At 42.9% G+C, this 19,890-nt stretch overlaps 1 protein-coding gene across 1 annotated transcript in view; it reads left to right on the top strand.

Annotated features, from left to right (window-relative positions):
- The window catches only part of STAB2 (stabilin 2), an 84,884-nt gene that overhangs the window by 11,131 nt on the left and 53,863 nt on the right, over nucleotides 1–19,890 (top strand). Inside the window, exons 6-18 of the mRNA XM_049822434.1 lie at nucleotides 1,664–1,759; nucleotides 2,060–2,185; nucleotides 4,120–4,316; nucleotides 5,297–5,430; nucleotides 10,367–10,500; nucleotides 12,276–12,358; nucleotides 13,007–13,156; nucleotides 14,447–14,590; nucleotides 15,385–15,447; nucleotides 15,540–15,659; nucleotides 16,308–16,361; nucleotides 17,573–17,653; nucleotides 18,617–18,769. Coding sequence (XP_049678391.1) covers nucleotides 1,664–1,759; nucleotides 2,060–2,185; nucleotides 4,120–4,316; nucleotides 5,297–5,430; nucleotides 10,367–10,500; nucleotides 12,276–12,358; nucleotides 13,007–13,156; nucleotides 14,447–14,590; nucleotides 15,385–15,447; nucleotides 15,540–15,659; nucleotides 16,308–16,361; nucleotides 17,573–17,653; nucleotides 18,617–18,769 — 1,535 coding nt within the window. The remainder of the gene's footprint in view (nucleotides 1–1,663; nucleotides 1,760–2,059; nucleotides 2,186–4,119; nucleotides 4,317–5,296; nucleotides 5,431–10,366; nucleotides 10,501–12,275; nucleotides 12,359–13,006; nucleotides 13,157–14,446; nucleotides 14,591–15,384; nucleotides 15,448–15,539; nucleotides 15,660–16,307; nucleotides 16,362–17,572; nucleotides 17,654–18,616; nucleotides 18,770–19,890) is intronic.

Consider the following 19,890-nt stretch of genomic DNA (forward strand, 5'->3'; position numbering starts at 1 on the left):
GGGAGCTCCATAATTCAGTCAAAAGTGTGAAAAAGGATGGGTTTGGTTTAGCTTTGGGTTTTGGCTGGTAGAGGATTTCATTGGTTGGCCGTACTCGGACTAGGAAAAGCAGGGCATTGAGGGAGGGATCAGAGCTATGTGCGCTATTTAAAATGTATATGTATCACAAGTGTATATATTTGTATAATATTTTCCAGTTTTGCCTGTTTCTTAATGGTTTCCAGTATTTTGTTTACCTTCCTGAGCCCGGCTGAGCATTAAAGCGATACATCAGAAAACTGCCTGAAAAAAAAATATTAAGAAACTTCTCTTTCTTAAGTGGTAATAGTTATTTATCTCTAAGTAAAATTCTTCTTATTCCCTCAAGACGTACAGAAAGTTACTTCTAAAAAGGGTCACGAACGGCCTCACTTTAAATGATCTGTGTTGGCCTTTTTACACTAATCCTATACCGCTGCTGACTCAAAAGGCCCTTTTTCCACCCGCTGTCCACTGGATGCCAGTGTTGATACACAGAAATGTAACTGAGCCAACATATTCATGAATATAGGGTACTTGGAAAATAATTACATTTATGATATTAAATTCATTCAAGAAGCTACTGGAGGATTCAACTGCATATTAATTTAAGCAATATTTTACACTTCACCTTTCAGATATTTGAACTCGTCCAAGTTTTCTAAGCACCTATAAATATTGTGCATTTATGACTAACTGCCTTTCGGCAGCACCTTGGATGCTCCTGGTTTTCGCGTTAGGACTACTAACGTAGGTAGAATACCATTAATTAATTAGTGTAGGTGATTTGCATGAACACAGGATACGTTTGCAAAGGGAAGAGGATACGCTACATCACTGCAGCTTAAACATGAAGTCACCAATACAACTCTCTACATCTTAGAGGCTTTTCCAAGTGTAATTGTACAGGGCCTTTTTAGAAAGCATCACTACCATAATTTAAACAATTATAACTATAAAGCCTTTTAAGTATACATAAGGCTTCAGAAACCACTTATAAAGGGGTCTCATAGTTGCCTGGACTCTGAATAAGGAATCATGTGCGCATACTGTCACAAGGTTTATAACCAGAAACGACAGAATAAAGGAATAGGACCAGAAAAAAGCCTGAGACCTACACAGTGCCTAATTATCCTTTTAACTAAATAAATTGTGTCGGGGGGGGGGGGGGGGGGGGGGGGGGGAGAAACCTCACAAAACTCATCTCTTCTGGAGATGTTTGAGAGAGGCAAACAGAATTGAAGCAAAAATGAGCAATTTATTAATAGTTATAAAAATGGTCCACCTTACACATAATATTCAATTTTGGCTCAAGACTGTATGTAAAATTTTACAAGTTTTATGGTATTAGCAATTGGTCAGCTTGGTGTTTATAGTGTGTGTCCTGAAGATTTTCAAGCCCTCAGGCTATTATCTGCCTGCAAAAATCAGTATGTTATTTACTGATGTATCCAGCTGTATTGACCTTCTCATTAATGGAATCCTATAAATTCAGGAACTCGGGTCAAAGCTTGGTTTTGAAACATTACACTTTGTAATATTTAACCTGTTGTTGCCCAGGACACTGTTTGCTATGGGTAAACACTAATGATGTCTTTCCAAACACATTTATCACTCAGTAAAGCCAATCCATCTCTCCATATAGTTTGCAACTGCGTTCATGGAGTATGCAACAGTGGAATTACAGGGGATGGAAGATGCACTTGCTTGTCTGGATACAAAGGGCTCAGCTGTGATCAGCGTAAGTAGATTGTTTTCTAAGATATACTCAACAGCTCTGATACCGTTAGAATTGGTGAGGGTGAATGCAAAATTAGACTGAGGCCAGTCACTCTAGAGCAACCAAACATACACCAGACCTCAAACCCTGCGTGTGGGCTCCCATAGCCATCATCACCACTTCAACCGCCAGAAAAATGATGACAGCAGTGGGATCGACGGTCCCTAGATCGGGTGTACTTTGAACTAGTATACCGCAGAACGCAACGCCTCCTGGCAGAGCGTGCTGACTCAGCTTAACCTGTCGCACTCTGTCCCTCAGCAATAGCAGAATGCGAGGCCTTGCGGTGCCCTGAGAACTCCAGATGCACCGTCTCAGGTGAGGATGGAAGACAACTGCAATGCACCTGCCTGCCCAACTACCACGGGGATGGTACACAATGTGAACGTGAGTAATTTTCATGCCCACCGAGTTCTTTGTATACAACATAATTGGTCTTATAATTCAGATATTGAGTGCCCTTTTGAACCACATCGCACCATCTAATTGTTCTTGGGTTCATATCACAAAGCAGTCTTATGTGTACCGACTAGATTCCTTCAGGATGAAACTAAACCCTAAAATGTGCTTCAGAAGCACATGATTCCAATTGCTAACAAGCTTCAGTCCATGCAACCAGACTAAAGCTAGTAAACCCCCTTGAAATACATAGTGTGGATATTGGGTCTTTAGTACTTGCAAATCCATTCCCATCACATCCCTCTACTTGCTAAAGTTCAACCTTATAGTTTGCTTCCATAAAAATAAACAACAGCAACCAAGGGCTTATATTTATTGAATATCCATCATGTGATGGCTCAGCTTCATCACTAAGCATAAACTCTACAGGCAAGCAAACCTCATTTTAGCTTTCCTATTTTTCATCAAACAAAGCTAAACGTATTTTAGCTCAAGGTAAAAGTCTACCTTAAAGTTGTCTTTATGGACTCCTTAACTTGCCATTGAATACTCTGATTCATTACAAGAGTTCAGATTTTCTTTCCTCTACTTACATTATGTCTTACAGCACCAGCTATTTAGGAAATGTCAGCTTGGATCAGGCCACAAGTACAATACTTCTTATCCTGTCTGGCAACATTTACTTTGAGTCCTCTTGGTCCTATCTATGGTGTCACCCTCTCTGAACAGGCCTGAACACCATCCAAGAGCAAGACATCAGAAAGTCGCTCCTCACGGAATGTGATGTTCTTCTAGTAGGCAGCATAGGCAAGTGAGAGACAAAGAAATTGCAGCAACCAGCAGAGAAGGATGCTAGTTTCCCTACATCTCTCGGGTTTTGTATTGATGCAGTCTGCGTGGATGCTGCTCCTCTGTCCCAATGCCTTTAGATACCAGGGTCACCTGTGGCTTAAGCCAGTGTCTTTTACATTTGACTGGCTGGGAAGCGGAGGACAAGCAACTCCAGCCCGGCTAAGTACCTAAGTGAGGATGGCAGTGGCTGCCCCAGGTGCTGCTTGGAGGTGGCATTGCTTGTGGTCAATTCGAGCACGTGAATATGTGTATACACGCGTGATTTCACACCACAACAGAAGAGAAGGATTGAAAGAGTGAAGCTGAGCATTGCCAACTCTCTCAGTCCCAGCTGAGAGGGAAGAAAGGGAGGAAAGGGGAAGAAAATTAGCAACACCACCTTTTAGGTGAATCCAGGGCCTGCCACCTTCCAGGTACAACGTGTGCTTGACCGTATGCTAAACTGGACGCAAAGGTGTGAGCAGGTGTTCTCCAAGCACTGCTGGACTATGAACAAGGAAAAACAATGCCATTGCCTTGAAAAAAAGGGCTCACGGAAATAACTAGTGAGCTTCCAGTCCAGTCCTGAAACTAAAGCAGTGTGGAAGTCTCGACTAAAGCACTTGCTGGCCAGTTTTCCGTATAGCTGAACGGATGACATTATATTGTTTAATTACCGGAAAGAAAACAGTGAAAGCCTATTGTATTGAGAAATATTTTCCAACTGATGTAACACGCTTAAAGCTTGTACAGACCTCATATCACCTACCTGACCTTCTCTGGTTAAAATCCACCAGAGAACAGGGAAACAGTTGTGATATTTGAATGAGCACGTTACATGTTTTAATCTGTTTATAATTCAATTTGCCAAGTTAAGTGATTATTTCTGGTCAAAAGCAAACAGTTGGTTGCTACGTTAGTATAAACACATCCCTCCCTTCTCTCTTCATGCTGCCACAATACCTTGGACTTGGCTGTTATGAGAAGTTTAGTCCACCTGCGCTTTTTTTGGCGTGGAGGTGCTCTGGCATATCCCCGACTTCAATTTCAGAACTGTGGGCAGTAATTCATTTACTTCTTTTTTTCACAAGCTATCAACCCATGCTCCAAAAAGGTCTGCGATCCTAACGCTGACTGCATTTACCTCGGACCAAATCGGCACAAATGTACCTGTCGAGAAGGTTACAGAGGGGACGGTCAAGTCTGCTTACCCATAGACCCTTGCCAAGCAATATATGGGAATTGCCCTGCACAATCTACCATTTGCATATACGACGGTCCAGGAAAGGTTAGTCCCAGACATTTCTTATGTCCACTGCCTAGGAAGGTATAACGCTTTCTTCACTGAAAAGAAGCCCCGAGGGTACGGGAACAGATCTCAGGGAGGCCAAGCTCTACTCCTAGCTTTGGCATAAGCCCCACCGGTGACCAGGCATGAGTCCCTTTACCTCCCTCTCTATGCACCCACATGGTGCTTTCCCCTCTGAAAATGGGAATGGGAATAGTGTGCTTTTTCATAGAATATTTTGGCTCAGATTTGCCTTCCCGAAATGAAGGCACTGAAATGAAGTTTCTCCCAGCTAATTTTTCTCTCTCTGACCACAGGGGGTTTGTAAGACCAGTAGGCTTCTTACAGAGATAGCGCAGATAAATACCTACGGTGAATGTATTTAGGAAAGAATTAATTTGGGTCTCTGAGGACTACCAATAAACGTCACCACATAGAGGCCGCATATTATTCACGCTGTCGGGAACTGGCTCAGGTTTCCATGCGTAAAACTCCTGCCACCGAGAACGCGAGAATTCAGACGACCATGCCTGTTTTGCCTGGATACCCTGAAGAGCCAAAAAGGGAGTCAGTCATCCAGGGTCATCCTGCAGTTCATGTTCATATAAGTGCTGCTACGCCTCGCTTGTTAATAATATGCGTTGGCACTCGTTTGGGGAGGCAGAGGGCTGTGGAAACGGAGGCAAAAAATTTGACCTACCCACACTGATTTTAAATGTTCTCTGGTTACAGAAGCGAATCTAAAGGGGTTTAGCTGAAGGAAATTTATCTGAGAGTCAGTCGTTTTCTGGAGCAGATAAAACATAGAAGGGAGTTGTATAAATATGGATAAGCTTTACACTTGCACCTGAACTCCCCAGGTGATTAACTAAGGCTTTGGAAGCTTACTGTCTTTAGACCCTAGTTCCAGAAAATATGCTGAAATCCACAATTTGTGCATGTCTAATTTTTCTCTCCCCTCTCCCATCCTTCTGATTTAGTCCCACTGTGAATGCAAGGAGCATTACACAAACTTCGTACCTGGGAAAGGATGCAGCATGACAGACATCTGTGAAACAAACAACACGTGCCATAAAAAAGCTAAATGCTCAATGGTTGCACCAGGACAGATTACGTGAGTCTTTTTGCTTATTAAAGCTTTCGCGCAGTCTCTCCGTCCTCCCCCTAGTAAACAGGCCGCTAAAACAAACCCAGGGGATAAACACCTCCTGAAGTTATCATTAATGGTTTCCTTACCAAGGACAAATTACAAGATTTAATGGGGTTAGGGTCAACCAATTAGCATAGTGTTTGATTTCATCAGTCCAACTGCTAACACCTACTAAGTTTTATTTTTATAGCACTCAGAGGTCATTTCTACACTAGTACATAAAAAGGACCAAGACCTCTTCTGTTCCTCAGGGCAAGCAGCATGGTCTGGCTCACAGCTAAAGTCTCTTCTTCTTCCAAAACAGAGTAACTGCTTCTTGGCAGAGGTCCCGGGCACATGCTAACCCTTCAACTGTGCCTGGGCACTGCCGGGGAAAATGCGACTTGGTGTGGGCCAGAAACATGCCAGGCAGCGTGCTAAAAATTAATCGGCATTAATTGTCATGGGACGGCGCTGGAGCCCTGGCTCTTTTTACTATACTAGTACAGGGGAATCTGACCCCCATGCTTTGAAAGCAACACCAGCCTCGGCAGATTGCTCAAAGCCTTGAGACAAGCACGTGGGATACCACAAAACCTCTGGCAGAGTTTGTTTTCCTATACAGAAATCTGCTACACAGATGTCAGGAAGAAGGTCAGTTTTAAAGCTAAACTTAACAAAGCTACCTTAAACCAAACAATTTGGATCACATGTTTCTATAGCCCAGTGATGGCTAGTACCAGGTTTAAAGAGGTGTCCCTGAAACGTCAGTTTTCAGGAGCTGAGAGTTTAAATATGAAAGACAAGACAGGCCATTAGTTCTAAGCTGGGGACAAGTTATTTATCATACAGATCTATATAGACAGAAATCATTCACTCAGGAGAGTATTCTTATTGCCCGTTCTTGCTTCGTCATGTAGTTTTCTCTTACAGTGTAATATCAACATCACTTTTGTGTAAGCTGTTGTGCATTTCAAACAAGTTTATCTCGAATATCCCCTAGTTCTCTCCTAGAGCATACTATACTACTCAAACTGCACTTAGTATGTACTTATAGTGTACTTAGTATAATATACTACTATACTGCACAACATGAGTTGAAAATTAAAATAAAATTCCACATCACATAAATCAGGGCCTTTCCTACTTCATTACTGTTTCACTGTTGCAACTCAATCTTCAACAGCTGAGGAAGTTTTGAGAATTTCAGAATGGGAAAATTAAAAATTTATGACTGGGGGGAGGAAACAAGCAATCCAAGTGCTTTGCACATCATTCAGTGACCTTTAATGGCAAAAACAAATACAGAAGAAAGGAGTAGGATTCAAATCAAACTAAATCTATTTGGCAAAAAATTGAAACTATACTTATTAGTTTCCAGGTAAGGAAAATCCATTTATGAAAAAATACTTTGCAGAGAAAAACACTGATTGGTAAACGTGGGCACAGTAAGTTGTTTCTGCTAAGTGACAGACACTGTATCTCGGCTGCATGCCAGATTTTAAATGTATTTGGGAGGGCTTGATTTGGTGGGGGTTTTTTTACTTCTTCTAAAAAACAAAGCTGTAACAGGGGCCACAAACCTGCATTGCTTCCTTCCTTTTCTTTTTGGTTTTGTTTTTATTAAAGGCGCAGTTGTGCTGTTAGTTTCCCCCATATTGAGTCACTTCTACTTTCTCCAGAATCAAATGCTTTGTACAGGAATAAATCTTTTGTACAGACAAAGATGTAGAAAAGACAAACGTTTAGTTTGTGAAGATAACAACCTCCTGGAAAATCAAGATTGTCTCTGTTTTCTGTTCCCATATAGATCTTTGCTGAGTGATTGCTGACACTTTCTATGGTATTGCTTCAGCACAGTAATTATGTTTAGCCTTGCCCAGAAGCTATGAAGCTCCAACTGGTGCAGAATTACACTGAATATTAGACCATAACCTCTTTGGTTTCTGAGCAGAACTAGCTTTCCCTCAGCTAAACTCAATTACTTTCTTTTTTAATCTCACTCTTATTTTTACTCTGACTGTGTCTTCAATGTAGGCATTAGTAGCTTCGTAAACCAAAACTCTATTATACAAGTTTCAGGCAAAATGGAGACAGAAAGCTGATCTCCCCTTTTCTACAGAGATACAGTGCTTTTCCCTCTCCTGGGTAAGCTGAAGTAGTAACAGGTCCCATCTTTTTTCAGCCCTGCCTATACTGTCCATGCAGCATATCATGAAAACACCAAACAACTAAGTTTAAATAGTCTGGCAGGGTTTGTTGTAAAGCTGTTGCTCTTTAAAGGCACCCAGCCTGTACAGTACGCAGTGCATTCAAAGCAAAACCTATAAAGCCATATGCAATATGAGTTGCAAACCAGACAAAGCTAAGACAAAACTAATCTAGTCAGTCACCCTGCTGGTCCTTCCCGAGCCCGGCCACAGGGAGTAAATTACTCCATCAGAAAGGGTGAAAGGACAAACAGGTTGAAGGGTACAATCCCATGCAATTGGTGCTAATCTACAATTGCTAAATGCTTTCCTTTGACAGTCAGATTCAAACTGTGTTACTGGATACCCACTCAGTTATAAGCAATATTGTCCTCAGAAAAGAAGTTTCAAACTACGTAAGTATTTCTGGAGTTCACTGTGCCCCTGGAAACGATAGCCAAAAAAATTCCTATGTTAACCACCAGCTGAGGTGGTTTGTTTTGAAACCTTGATCTGATTTGTGCAGTATTTCAAGGATAGTTTCTTTTTTCTACTAAACTATTCCTCAGCTCCTTTGAAGCCTCATGTTTTTTCTTCTCTGCTCAGAAGTGAAGGGAGCTAGGTAGATCAATCCAGCAATATTTACCCCATCAGATGAAAGGGGTCAGCTCCCAAGGAGGAGCTGCTCCTCTCTCCCAGCCCTAAACCCTTCATCCAGGCTCCACAGTCATACCCTCTGCCCAAGAGATCCCCTTAAAAAGAAGAAGGCTTACCATCAGAATCACATCCTAAAAATTTAAGATGCTTTTAGACTGCTATTTTTACCCAGGACTGGAAGGAGTCAAAGCTTGAGCCTCTTGGCCAAAATCCCAGCACCCCTCTGAGTCTATATGAGTCTATACCCCTCAGACTGCAGGGACTGTGGGGATTTCCAAATATCGCTATCACCAGAGAAACAGCTATGGCAGAGACCGTACGTGGGGAACAGGAGATGATTTGGCATCAGGTTGATACTACTGTGGGGTGTGAGTGGCAGATGTGTGTTTGTAACAGCCAGCACATGCAAACTGTTAGGTCATTAGTTATATAAAGAACATCTTTTGCTTGCGTAATGTTCCTTCTCTAATGATGCCTTTAGAAAAAATATCCAGAGAGATGAATCATTATGGATAGGGCTTCATACAAATACTGAACATGCTGCAGACTTAATTAGGAAAGGCACTATTAAAAGCTAATGTTTGGCAATACATATGATATAGTTGCTTAGCCTCCTAAACATAGTTAGGGTTTCTTTCTGCGCGTGCTCCATGTTGACAAGCACCTGCTTTAATTTTAGCACTGAAAATGAGTAAATCACTGCACTGACACCACCAGCCAGTCTCCCAGGTGCAGCCAAGCAGGGGCTGATTTTCTGAAGACTACAACAGAAAGACCTGAGATTGGCAAAGACAGCAGGCATCGATGGCCCCTCACATTGAGGCAGCCTTGAAGAGCCCAGATGTTTTAGAAAGTACTAACCACCTCTCCCGGTGAACTGTCAGGCTGACACAAGGTCAAGGCGCACACAAGTCCTAATTGCTCTTTGAAACGCACAACCATTTGTACCCGTCAGCACCTAAGAGCAAGCATGTGTCAATCACGCTGACAACCAACAATTTCTTCCCCACCTCTCCTGCGATGCTGAAGTCTTTCATGGCAATAAGATTCCATTTTTATGAGGCTTATTCCCCCCCTCGTAGGACAGAAAATGTCAGACTGACACTTGTGCTGATTCTTCCATGAATTTCCTTTAGATTTTGCATTGGCTGCGATGCGCTAATTCAAATGTCCCCCATCCCAAGGCAGTGAGGACATTGAGCCCATCTCAAGGCATTGCCTGCCCCTTTCACAGGCACCACGACCTGAGTCTGTTTTGGACATACGTAGGACTGGGTCAGCCATACATCACTGATGCCTCTTACAGGCTGGAGTCCCCAGGGGACAGCCAGGGTGTTGCAGATGAAATGCTATTTCCAGTACAGAGACAGCAACAGCATAAAGCATACACCTGAAAAAGCATGAGATTTCGTGCTTCAGCAGCTTCAGAAAAAAAAATAGCGTTAAGTACAAGCACCGTTGCCCAAAATGGTTGCGTTACTTAAAGGGTAGGGTAACAAACGACGACTTTGCGTTGTTGAATGGACTGACACCCCTGCCTGCCTTTTCCTACCAATCCCATACAACTATCACGACTGATGAGCTGCCATCACCCCTTTCATACGTAACTACCATTAATCCTGCCAAGCCCCACGTAGTGAGTGGGGGCTTCACACAACCGCCTCCCCGCTGCAAGGGTGGCACCCCGCGCGTTGATGCCATAGCCTCTCCTCGCCCACAGGCAGGCGGGTTCAGCGGCTTTTGGGGCTCCAGCAACCACAATATTTGGGGACCAGAGGCTGCAGAGCAGCCAGGGGTGTTGCATAGCCCCCATTCAAAGAGGTCCTGCAAAACAGACGCCGCTGCCTCCTGGCCCGGCTGACAGAAGGACATCACGTCAGGTGAGCAGCCACCAGGCTGCCCTACACACCAACGTACTTCACAGCATACAGAAGCAAAGATTAAACTAAAATGCACTGGTGCTTACTGAAAACGCCTTCAGAGAAGAAATAGGTAACACCTAGCGCAGGTTTAGCGAGAGCCTCGATGACGCCACGGGGCATCAGCGCGCAGCTAAAACGATGATCTCTTCCCAGGTGTACGTGCCAGGGGGGCTCCGTGGGGAACGGGTTTGTGTGCTACGGAAACATGGTGGAGCGCCTCCGAGACCTGAACGCAGAAGTGGGAGGACGGTGGCAAGGCAAGCTGACCTCCGCCTTATCGCTCGTGGGTAAGTGACCACACGCAAGCAGGGTCAGGTCCTGCTGGGTGGGTTGATCCTGCCCCGTCTTCCCCCAACGCTCCCTGCCGCGGGAATGGGCCGCTAACAGCATGGCACAGCACACGCGCTACTCACCGCAGACTGCCTCTAACCGCCTGAAGCTGCCTTTGCTCAGCATGCCGTACAATCCGCAAGAATTTCCAAGCAGAAGCGCTAAACACGTTCCTACAACCCCTCAACACGTCATTTGGTGTCACCAGTAGGAGTTTGCCCCATAGTGGGATAAGTGGGATCATCCCACTTCTCCCTCCCTGCCCCCATGGATTTGGATAATTGAGATTTGATCTAGAATGATGCACAGAAGTCCACCAAAACCATCGGGATTCCCAGCTGGGTCTCTTTTCCCCAGTCCCCAGCCAGCAGCAGTGGCATTGCTTTCACCAGGGAAGAGGAGAGAGGCAAGAGACTAATCCCATCCACGGCCTCCGTCACCCTCAGGCCCCCCCGCCAGGGCACCTCAGCCGTAGTTGGGGTTCTCCACGTTTCTAAACTGCCTGCAGAGGCGAGCTGGAGCCCCTGTCAGGGCTCACAGCTTCCAGCCTTGCTCAGTTATTGCAGTGACCTTGTGAAGAGAATAGCGTAACCATTTTCATCATCCTCTGTTACGTGGCCACAAATTTGGGCTATAAACAAACACTACTAGAATCAAGCTGGCTCTTTCAGTTAAATATATAAATATGAAAAATTTCCTCCTGTTTAATTGCTCTGGTCAGTGAAAATGACTGAACAAATTTTATTAAAGATCCTGAATTCCTGACCAGAATGGAGTAAGAATACCCCATAGCCGGCCAAGGACAAAACCTGGCAGTGACCTTCATATTCAGCACTGAAGACTGAAATCCCCAGCACAGTCTGAAAAGTACCCAATGTGCTGAGCTCCACCATTTGTTAATAGCAATCCAGATTTTATGTTCTTTGGTTAAGTTTTGGACATAAACGTGCCATTTGATTTACTAGTTAGAAGCTATAAAGATACATTAACCACACAGGCTATCTTACAGTACATTCACTCCACATTAATGTCTTCAAAAGCTGAGAACATACATCAGAATACTCCACAATGTTTTGTAAGACAGCATATTAATTCTGAGATATATTCTCTGGTACAACATACGTATAATGACTGTAAAGATTTTTTCAGTCCTGATTTTAAACTTCTGGAAAAAGACCTGAGTATAAGAAATATTTAATGTCTTCAGCTGCAGAATCAGTGGTCTCATCCTGCTGTCTTAGAAACAGAAATACCACCTGGGTAGCAAATGAACTTTAACTTTCAGTGCATCAGCTTTTATTACCAGCTATGTATTTGCTGATACTTGCACTACCAGCAGGTGATCAGCAGCATATCCCTCACCCCATGAAGACTGAATTGATTTAAAGCAGAGGGCTATCTTCCTGTAAAGACACATCTCCAAAGAAACGGTACTTTCATGTCCATCACCCTGGTCTGCGTGCCATGGAATCCAGGGTGCCAGAAGCATTCTGAATGTTTTGCCTCATCCTGCGTCAAATAGGCAGCAGCACCTGGATTTCACATCTCATCTCTGCCTCTCGTCTTTCAACAACTTGGGGTTTAGAATCCTAAATTAACATTTAATAATCACAGAGAGTGTTCTTTCTTATTCTGCCTTTGCATACCTGGCACAGATCACACAGTCCATTCCTCCAATGAGCTTTTCAATACACATTTAAACTTCTTTTTTTTCCCACTCTCTCCTTATAAGAAAATGTCTATGAATGGCCACTGAGTACTCTGGGACCATTTACCATGCTTGTACCAACAAACAAGGGGCTCAAAGGTACAAATGTAAGTAAACAACAGAGAGGGTTTTAAATTGGGGGGGATTTAGCTCCTTCAGAAATCTCTGTGTTAAAAGTGTTTTGATGCAACAGATTCAGTAGAACTTTTTGCTCTAGTACACTTCTGGATACATTTCAATCTAGGGCCAGAGATTGTGTTCTTCCTACTTGAAAGAAAACCAAAACAATTTGGTGAGTCAGGGTAGAATGCAACCATGCTTCAAGTAAGTTTTGGATTATCTTACATGGCTATACTTGAGGTTTTTTCGCTTGATTGAGACAGGGTCTGAATTAAGATCTGAATTTTTAGCAGGGAATACTACAGGTTGCCTTTTATGTATGGGTGATTAAAAAAAAAAAAAAAAAAAAAAAAAAAAGTGACCTGATATGCAAGTGGTCAGCAGCCAGTACCTTCCCCTGAAGTCAGGGCAACTCTGGAGGCACTTACTGCTTATGCAGGGACATAAGGGTATTTTCTGACCTGAACTGAAACCGAGAGACACATCCATTTGGTTCAGACCCTATCACCTCACTTCAGAAAAAAATGTGTCATTTCAGAATGTAACAGCTGGAGGGAAAAAAAAAGCATTGAGCGTGAGATTATTTTTAGATGTAGCTTGTATTGAAATAAATCTCTGTTCTTCTGCTCTTCTAGATAAAGGATCTTCTGAATAATAAAGAGAAAGCACAGTACTTTGTGAAACTCCATGTAATTGCTGGTCAGTTGAATACCAGTAGCTTGAATAATACTAATGTAATATATACTTTGACCGGCAAATCAGGAGAGATATCAAAGGGAGAAAAGGTAAGTAGCCCTCCAGCCTACTTCAGCAAGAATACTAACTCTCTGTTCACTCAACAAGCAGTAAGAAAGGTCTTTCTGCAGCGAGACACCAGGTTGCAGACAGCTGCTGGATTATGAAAACCCACAGCTGTGGCCATGCATTACAAGGAGTTCAAGTGAAACCTGAAACCTCACCAGCATCAAAATTCCCACTAAAATCAGTGAAAACAAAAATTACTTTTAGAGATGCATCACCACTGCGTGACACAGCAGTCTAACACAGACCGCTCTAAAAATGTTTGCTAAAACTAAGTCATCTTAAATGTGCAGGCATGACCAAAAGAGCTGGGGGGGCATTAAGAGAGCCTAGCTGAAGGAAGAGGGGGCATGGGGAGGGTAAAGCCCAGAGCTTATACTGGAAACCCGTGTGTACTGCTCACACAGAGCAAACACCGACTGCACTGCAGATCCCACCTCCCCCTGAGCATCAGCATCCTTTGAAGGATGCAGCAAATAATAGAATTCTTCAGCATAAATAAAATGCACGTGGCAATTTATCATGAAAAATATAGAGTTCATTACTAGCCCAGCTTATTTGATGTCAGTAAACATCAGGGTAGTCTGATCCCACAGTTTAAAAAATTTGTTCTCTACAGCCGATATACTAGATTTTATAATCTAGAATTATTGTTCGTTGTCCATTAATTGTCTCTTAATGATTTGGGCCCACATGAAGGCTGAAATTCAAGTACTTCTCATGTTTTGCAGTAGATCAGTGGCATCAGAGAGATTTATTTTATTTCTTTAATGAGCATGCACTCCATTTGTAACAGGAAAATATCACTGCTGGCCGAAGCCTGTTAGTTTCCTGCAGGCTTCAGTACAGTGCAGAATCAGCAACATTTTTTTGTTTTAAATATACATGTAATATAAGGAAATGGGTTGTAGTCCCTTATGATTACGGGAGTGGACCCTTTCAGTACAATCACATTTTAAATCGTTTCCTGGCAGACTTTTACTACTAGCAGTCACCAGAGCTCTTCTGGGTAGACTGCTCTCCCCATAGGGCCTGTCCCTTCTTCTCTTCTGAACTTTGCTGTCCTGGAACAAAATAACATGGTCCTGATCCAAAGTCAAAGGAATTTTTTTCCATTTCCTTGATAAGCATTGGAGGCAACCTTTAGCCTCCCCAGATTTAAATGGCCCAGGTGCTGGTGATGGAAAGGGGTGTTAGACTTTTTCAATAGGCATACTCACTCTGTTGTTATTCCGTAATAAAGAGCTGACTATCCATTGCCTGGCTTCTTTCAGGATAATCAATTAAGAATTAGAATCCAAGGAGGAAGGAGTAAAGGAAAACTTTTGCAGGGAAATATTATTGCTTACAATGGGATTTTGCACATTATCGACAAAGCCATGGACAACGTGGAGCCAACATTTGAAAGCAGCAAAGAGGTGAGCTGTAAGCTATATACATGCAGCGTCAGACTTTCTTTTAAAATAGTTTTGCATTAACTGAATGCAAAGGAGGATGACTGACAGCAGCTAGACAAACTCTACTGAGCCATTGTGCATCAACTCAGAGAAGCAACGTTCAAAGTGAAAGGCAATGACACAGTTTCCACAGCAAACAGACATTTGCTCTTCTGCCAAGCTGCTCCATGGAGGATTTGGTTGTACTCACTCCATTTGAGTGGTTCTTTGGGAAACTGGCAGTCATGATCAATGCCTCTCACTGAATTCCAGGAAAACATACTAAAATGGAGGGACATCTGGACAGATATCAGGCAAGACTTGTATTCAAAGCAGTAATCCCTGCCCCCAAAAGATTAATATTATAAAAACTGATAATTTTGGATGCTTTGTGGGCTTTGGCGCCCTGCTTAGGGTAACTCCTTGAGACTTCACTTCTTCGTACGGTGTTTTTGCAAATATTTTATTTCTCTGCCCTTTCTCATTGGGAATGGAGTGATAATAAAGCTATCCTCATACATACACTGTATGTTCTATGACTACATACTATTTCAGGACAATGACAAACGAACTATAAGCCAGTATAGCACCAGGACAAGAGTACTACCATCTCAGCCATTTCCAGACACCACCAGCCACCCAAACAATAAGGAAACCCAAATGTATTCAATCTGTAATAACCGAGACTCATACAGTAATTCAGAAAGTGTCTTATAAGAAATGGCATTTATCCCATGTTCCCAACTAAAATAAGTCTTACTTTCATCTTATTTCAGGAAACCATCATGTCAGTCCTTCAAGATAATGGAAGATACAGCCAATTTACATCTCTGATAGAGGTAAGAATCTAAAAAAGCAATTCCATAAAGCTATTTTCAAATGTTCTTCAATATTAATATGTAATTTCACTTTTATTTTTAAACCAAAACAGAAAACTGGCCTAGGAATGGATTTACAGCAGGACCACAGGTCTTACACAGTCTTCGTTCCAAGTAATGAGGCTTTGAGTAATATGAAAGCTGAGGCTCTGGATTACCTGCTTTCTGCAGAGGTACAGTCTTTCTATAACACAAATCTTTCTCAGGTAGTAGATATATATATGTAGATATATAGCAGATGCATACATATATTGTCCAGTGTTCATCTAAGCTAAGCCCCTATGATAAGGGTTAAGCCATCTCTAACAATTAAAGATCAAGATGACACCTAGAGAGGAACAGGATTTGGGGTCTCGCGTCATATAAAGCGATGACGATCCCCCACACCAGGCCACCACTCCCTTGCTCTTGCCCGGACAGCGCAGCCCAGCCAGCCGCATGGCAAAGCCCCAAACCCTCTCCTGGGAGATGTCACCCTTGGTGGGAACAGCCAAGGGGAGCAGATCCCAGAGTAGAGCGGCTGGGAGACACTGCTGGGGGGATCCCACGGGGTGGATATTGGTACCCTGTCCCCTGGCCGCCTCCTGCCTCTCCCAACACGCACGCGAGCTGTGAAAGGCCCGTGTCGAAATAAAAGGTGATGGAGGGGTGAGGGCACGGAGTGACAGGGTGCACGTCACAAGCCGAGCACCACCACTGACCCAGAGGTTTCTGGTGCACCAGCCACTGATGCCGTTCTCACCCCCATGTCCTCTCAACAGGCCAGGCTGGGTTCGTGTGACTCATTTTGGGCTAAAACAGCCTCTTTTCTGCTTTGGCAGGGTTCGTGGAAGTTGCTGGAGCTGGTCCGACACCACGTCGTCTCCAATACTGAGGTGAGCACGGCTCCTTTACTGACCCGGAGCGTAAGAGCATTTTCAAACCCTTTGCCACTCTGAAGGCAGAGGTTTTCCAAGAACAACCTCCGCTCAGTGCTGCACAGCAAGGCTGCAAAGGACAGCTACGCCTCTGCCTTTACGAGGGGTAGCCACGTAAAGGTCACTAACAGAGAACACAAGCCTTTTACCTCTGTGTCACTAATGGAAATAAAACCCTGCTAGAAGGCACGGGATAGTCCTTGAATCACAGCAAATTAAAACTTTGTTGGGCCACACTAGTGTGTTACATGCAAGTAACTATTTCCACTTTAAAATATACCTTTCAGTGATGGGGGCTTAGCCCAAGTCGGGGGGGCGGGGGTGGGGGGGGTTAAAAAAAAAATAAGACATATATAGTCATCCTGAACCTGAGACCTGCTACCCCAGCCTGCTGTGGAGCAAGAACTACTGTCAGGGGGTACTGTCAGCTTGGCAGGGCTGCAGGAACGAGTAGGAGGAAAAGTACTTGTTGCCATTGAAACCAAGCTCTCTCTGAGCCTATTCTGCTAAGATTAGTCTTCTGTTTATCAGAAAGAGGCGGTTTTGTCATCATCTAAGTAAACCCCCTGGTTTTTCCTCCCTTTTTCTACTGGAAACAAAAGAAAACAACCCCAGCAACATCATCAGCAACTAAGGCTAGAAGAGGCTGATGTCCATCCCCAGCCCAGCCCCTGCTGCGGGGATGGAAGGAAGGAAGGAAGGAAGGAAGGAAATGCTCATATCCTTAGGGAAAGGCCCTGCTGCCGCATCCGAGGCGGAGGTCGCTCCCAGCGCAGGGCAGGATCAGAGGGAGCAGAGCCACGAGACCCATGTGTCCCTTCACGGGGTATCAGCATCACCATTTCCACAATGGTCTCAGGATGGGAACAGGGCTATTTTTAGGGAGAGGTGATAACTTCACTTAGACTGGTTGCTGTAATTAGGAGAAAAATGAATATCCTTTTGGGCAACAAGTTCTTCACATGCAGCAACCAGCAAGCTCCCTCAAAATTTAATCACTTTAACTTTGTTACACAGCCAGGTTAGTCAATGTGAGGCTGGCCACGTAGCTAATAGGATGAATTTGCTGCTCCCCCTAAAGAGAAAGGTGGTCTTTCTTGTGAAATCCATCTGGATTTGAAAAGCATAATGATATTACATTTCTTTCAATCAATTTATATTCATTTCAGCTAGAGATTGCCAGCCTTGCCTCAATAGAGCACATCAGAAGCACGGCGAAGCAGTTCATTTACTTTAACAGGACCAGCACTGTAAGTCAAAGGCAGCTTTCACGTGCGAACAGCTCTCTCTGATCTAGGCAACTGTTTGCATGCAGGGGGAATAAAAAAGGGAGGAGGGGGGACATTAGAAGAGGAATTTTGTGCTATAATGAGGCAAAAATTTTCAACTTGCCTTTCCTACCTACTGTTAGAAATTAGTATTATAAAGGATGCAGAGCAAATGACTGGTATGTACAGACAGCCTGCAGGTTCTTTTTTCTTATGAGTGGCCCCAGTCCAGGAATGATCCTCATTTATGCTCTGCCTAGTTTAAAAGAAAAAATTCATTTAAAATACTTTAAATCATTCATTTACATATTTTGGTTATTTTGAACACTTCTCAGTGCACAGATATTCTTTCATTCCTGTTAATGCTATAGCCTCTGATCCTGATGAACTTCACGAACACTTTTTTTAAAGGTGTTAATTTGTCAGTACTTTTGCTAAGCCAAACTTATCTGATATGTTGAACTCTCTTCTGTTCTTTGCATATTTTAGCCAAATATGAACATTCTGGAAGAGAGATGCCTCTTTGAAAATTCTTGTAAAGGCAGAGCAGTTGCATAAGTAAATGCAGAAAGAATACTTTTTTTCCCCCTCCTGTGAATTTGGATAGATCACAGATTCTCCCTTTGTCAGAGAGAGGACCAAAGCATGCTTATGTCCACTGAAATCAGTGCCTGGAGTCATCAGTAGTCTTCCCATTTTGGCCAGTCTTATAGTCACCAGTTCCACAGGCTAACAGTGCAGATTAAGAGGAAAACATTAGGTACCGTGTTGTAGACCAATATCCAAGAAAATGCACAACATATGCATGCTTCTTGCATAAAACAAGCATAATAAAAAATAGATAGCAATTAAAAAGAAGTATGACTAGAAAGTCTTGAAATTAAATTATCAGCAATTGAGAAGCTATGAAAATTTTATTATAAATAATAATTTATTGTTTCATAGGGACAAGTCTTGGTGAGTGGAGAAGAAATGGAAGAAACAGATATTGTTGCAAAAAATGGTCGCATTTATACTCTTGCAGGAGTCCTTATCCCACCCACAATTGTTCCAATTCTCCCACATCGGTGTGACGAGACAAGAAGTCAAGTTGAAATGGTAAGAGAATCACGACAAACCAACAGCTCTTAACTGCTCTATGTAATGCACTCCAGCTCCCTCTTTACTGCTTTCTCTGATATCGTCCATAAAGAGGGGGGTATTTGGGGAAATTAATATATCAATGACATACAGCCACCTGGCCAGCAGAATTGCACAAATACAAGTAATTTGCAAACAGGGAACTTGTATGAGCACATCCTATACCACTTTAAACACATCTAGTTCTTGCACTAGCCCTTTTAAATATGTGTTCTCTCCAGTTAAACATTTTCCTCCAGTTCCTGAATCCCACCTGTGCATACAAGTACATGGTAAGCAGTGTCAAGTTCCCAGGGAAACTACTTCAGATCAATATTTTCGTTTCTACTAAATACGAAGGGGAAGGAACCAGTGAGTTAAAATGTTAACATAATAATTAATTTTATATTAATATATTAGAAACATGTTATTTTCAGAAGCCACAGTTTCCCCTAGCCCTGCTTTCTTCCAGTTTTCTTCCAATTAGGAATTACGGAATTGTTTCATATTTCAAAGGGTGGATTTCGACATACCTTGTTCAGTTTGGTAACACAGTACAGGCTTTTACGCTCTGTAACATTCAGATAGTACTTCTGGTAAGCCTGAATATCAGACCGAGCTTTAGTTTGCTGTAAGCGTGGCTCCAATGGACCACGTTCAAGCACGTATCTGGACCAGTAACAGTTCCGGTAGAGTAATGCAAAACATTTACTATCTTAATTTACAACAGTCCAGAACTACAGCCTTGAAAGAGGCTCCCAGCAGAGCTGGACAGCATCAAAATTTAATGAAGAAAACACAAGAGCTGGCACTGAAGAACTACTGCTTCTGGCAGTAACTACAAAGTGCTACATGTGCAATACAATCATAAACCAGGCAGAGCACAGAGCCGCAATCTCCAATGCAAGAAACGATCAACACTTTAGAAATTCAAATTACACTCCAGTGATTTGAATTCCCTACCAGGAACCTACCTACAAACTATGTCTGACTTCAATCAATCCTAAAGCAACACGATGAAAAATTATTTAAAGACAAAACAAATAGCATCCATCACAAAAATTATTCCCCAAACTGAAGTCAGGAACTTTTGTCAGCTT

This window comes from Accipiter gentilis, chromosome 18 (assembly GCF_929443795.1).
Source record: "Accipiter gentilis chromosome 18, bAccGen1.1, whole genome shotgun sequence".
NCBI lineage: Eukaryota > Metazoa > Chordata > Aves > Accipitriformes > Accipitridae > Astur > Astur gentilis.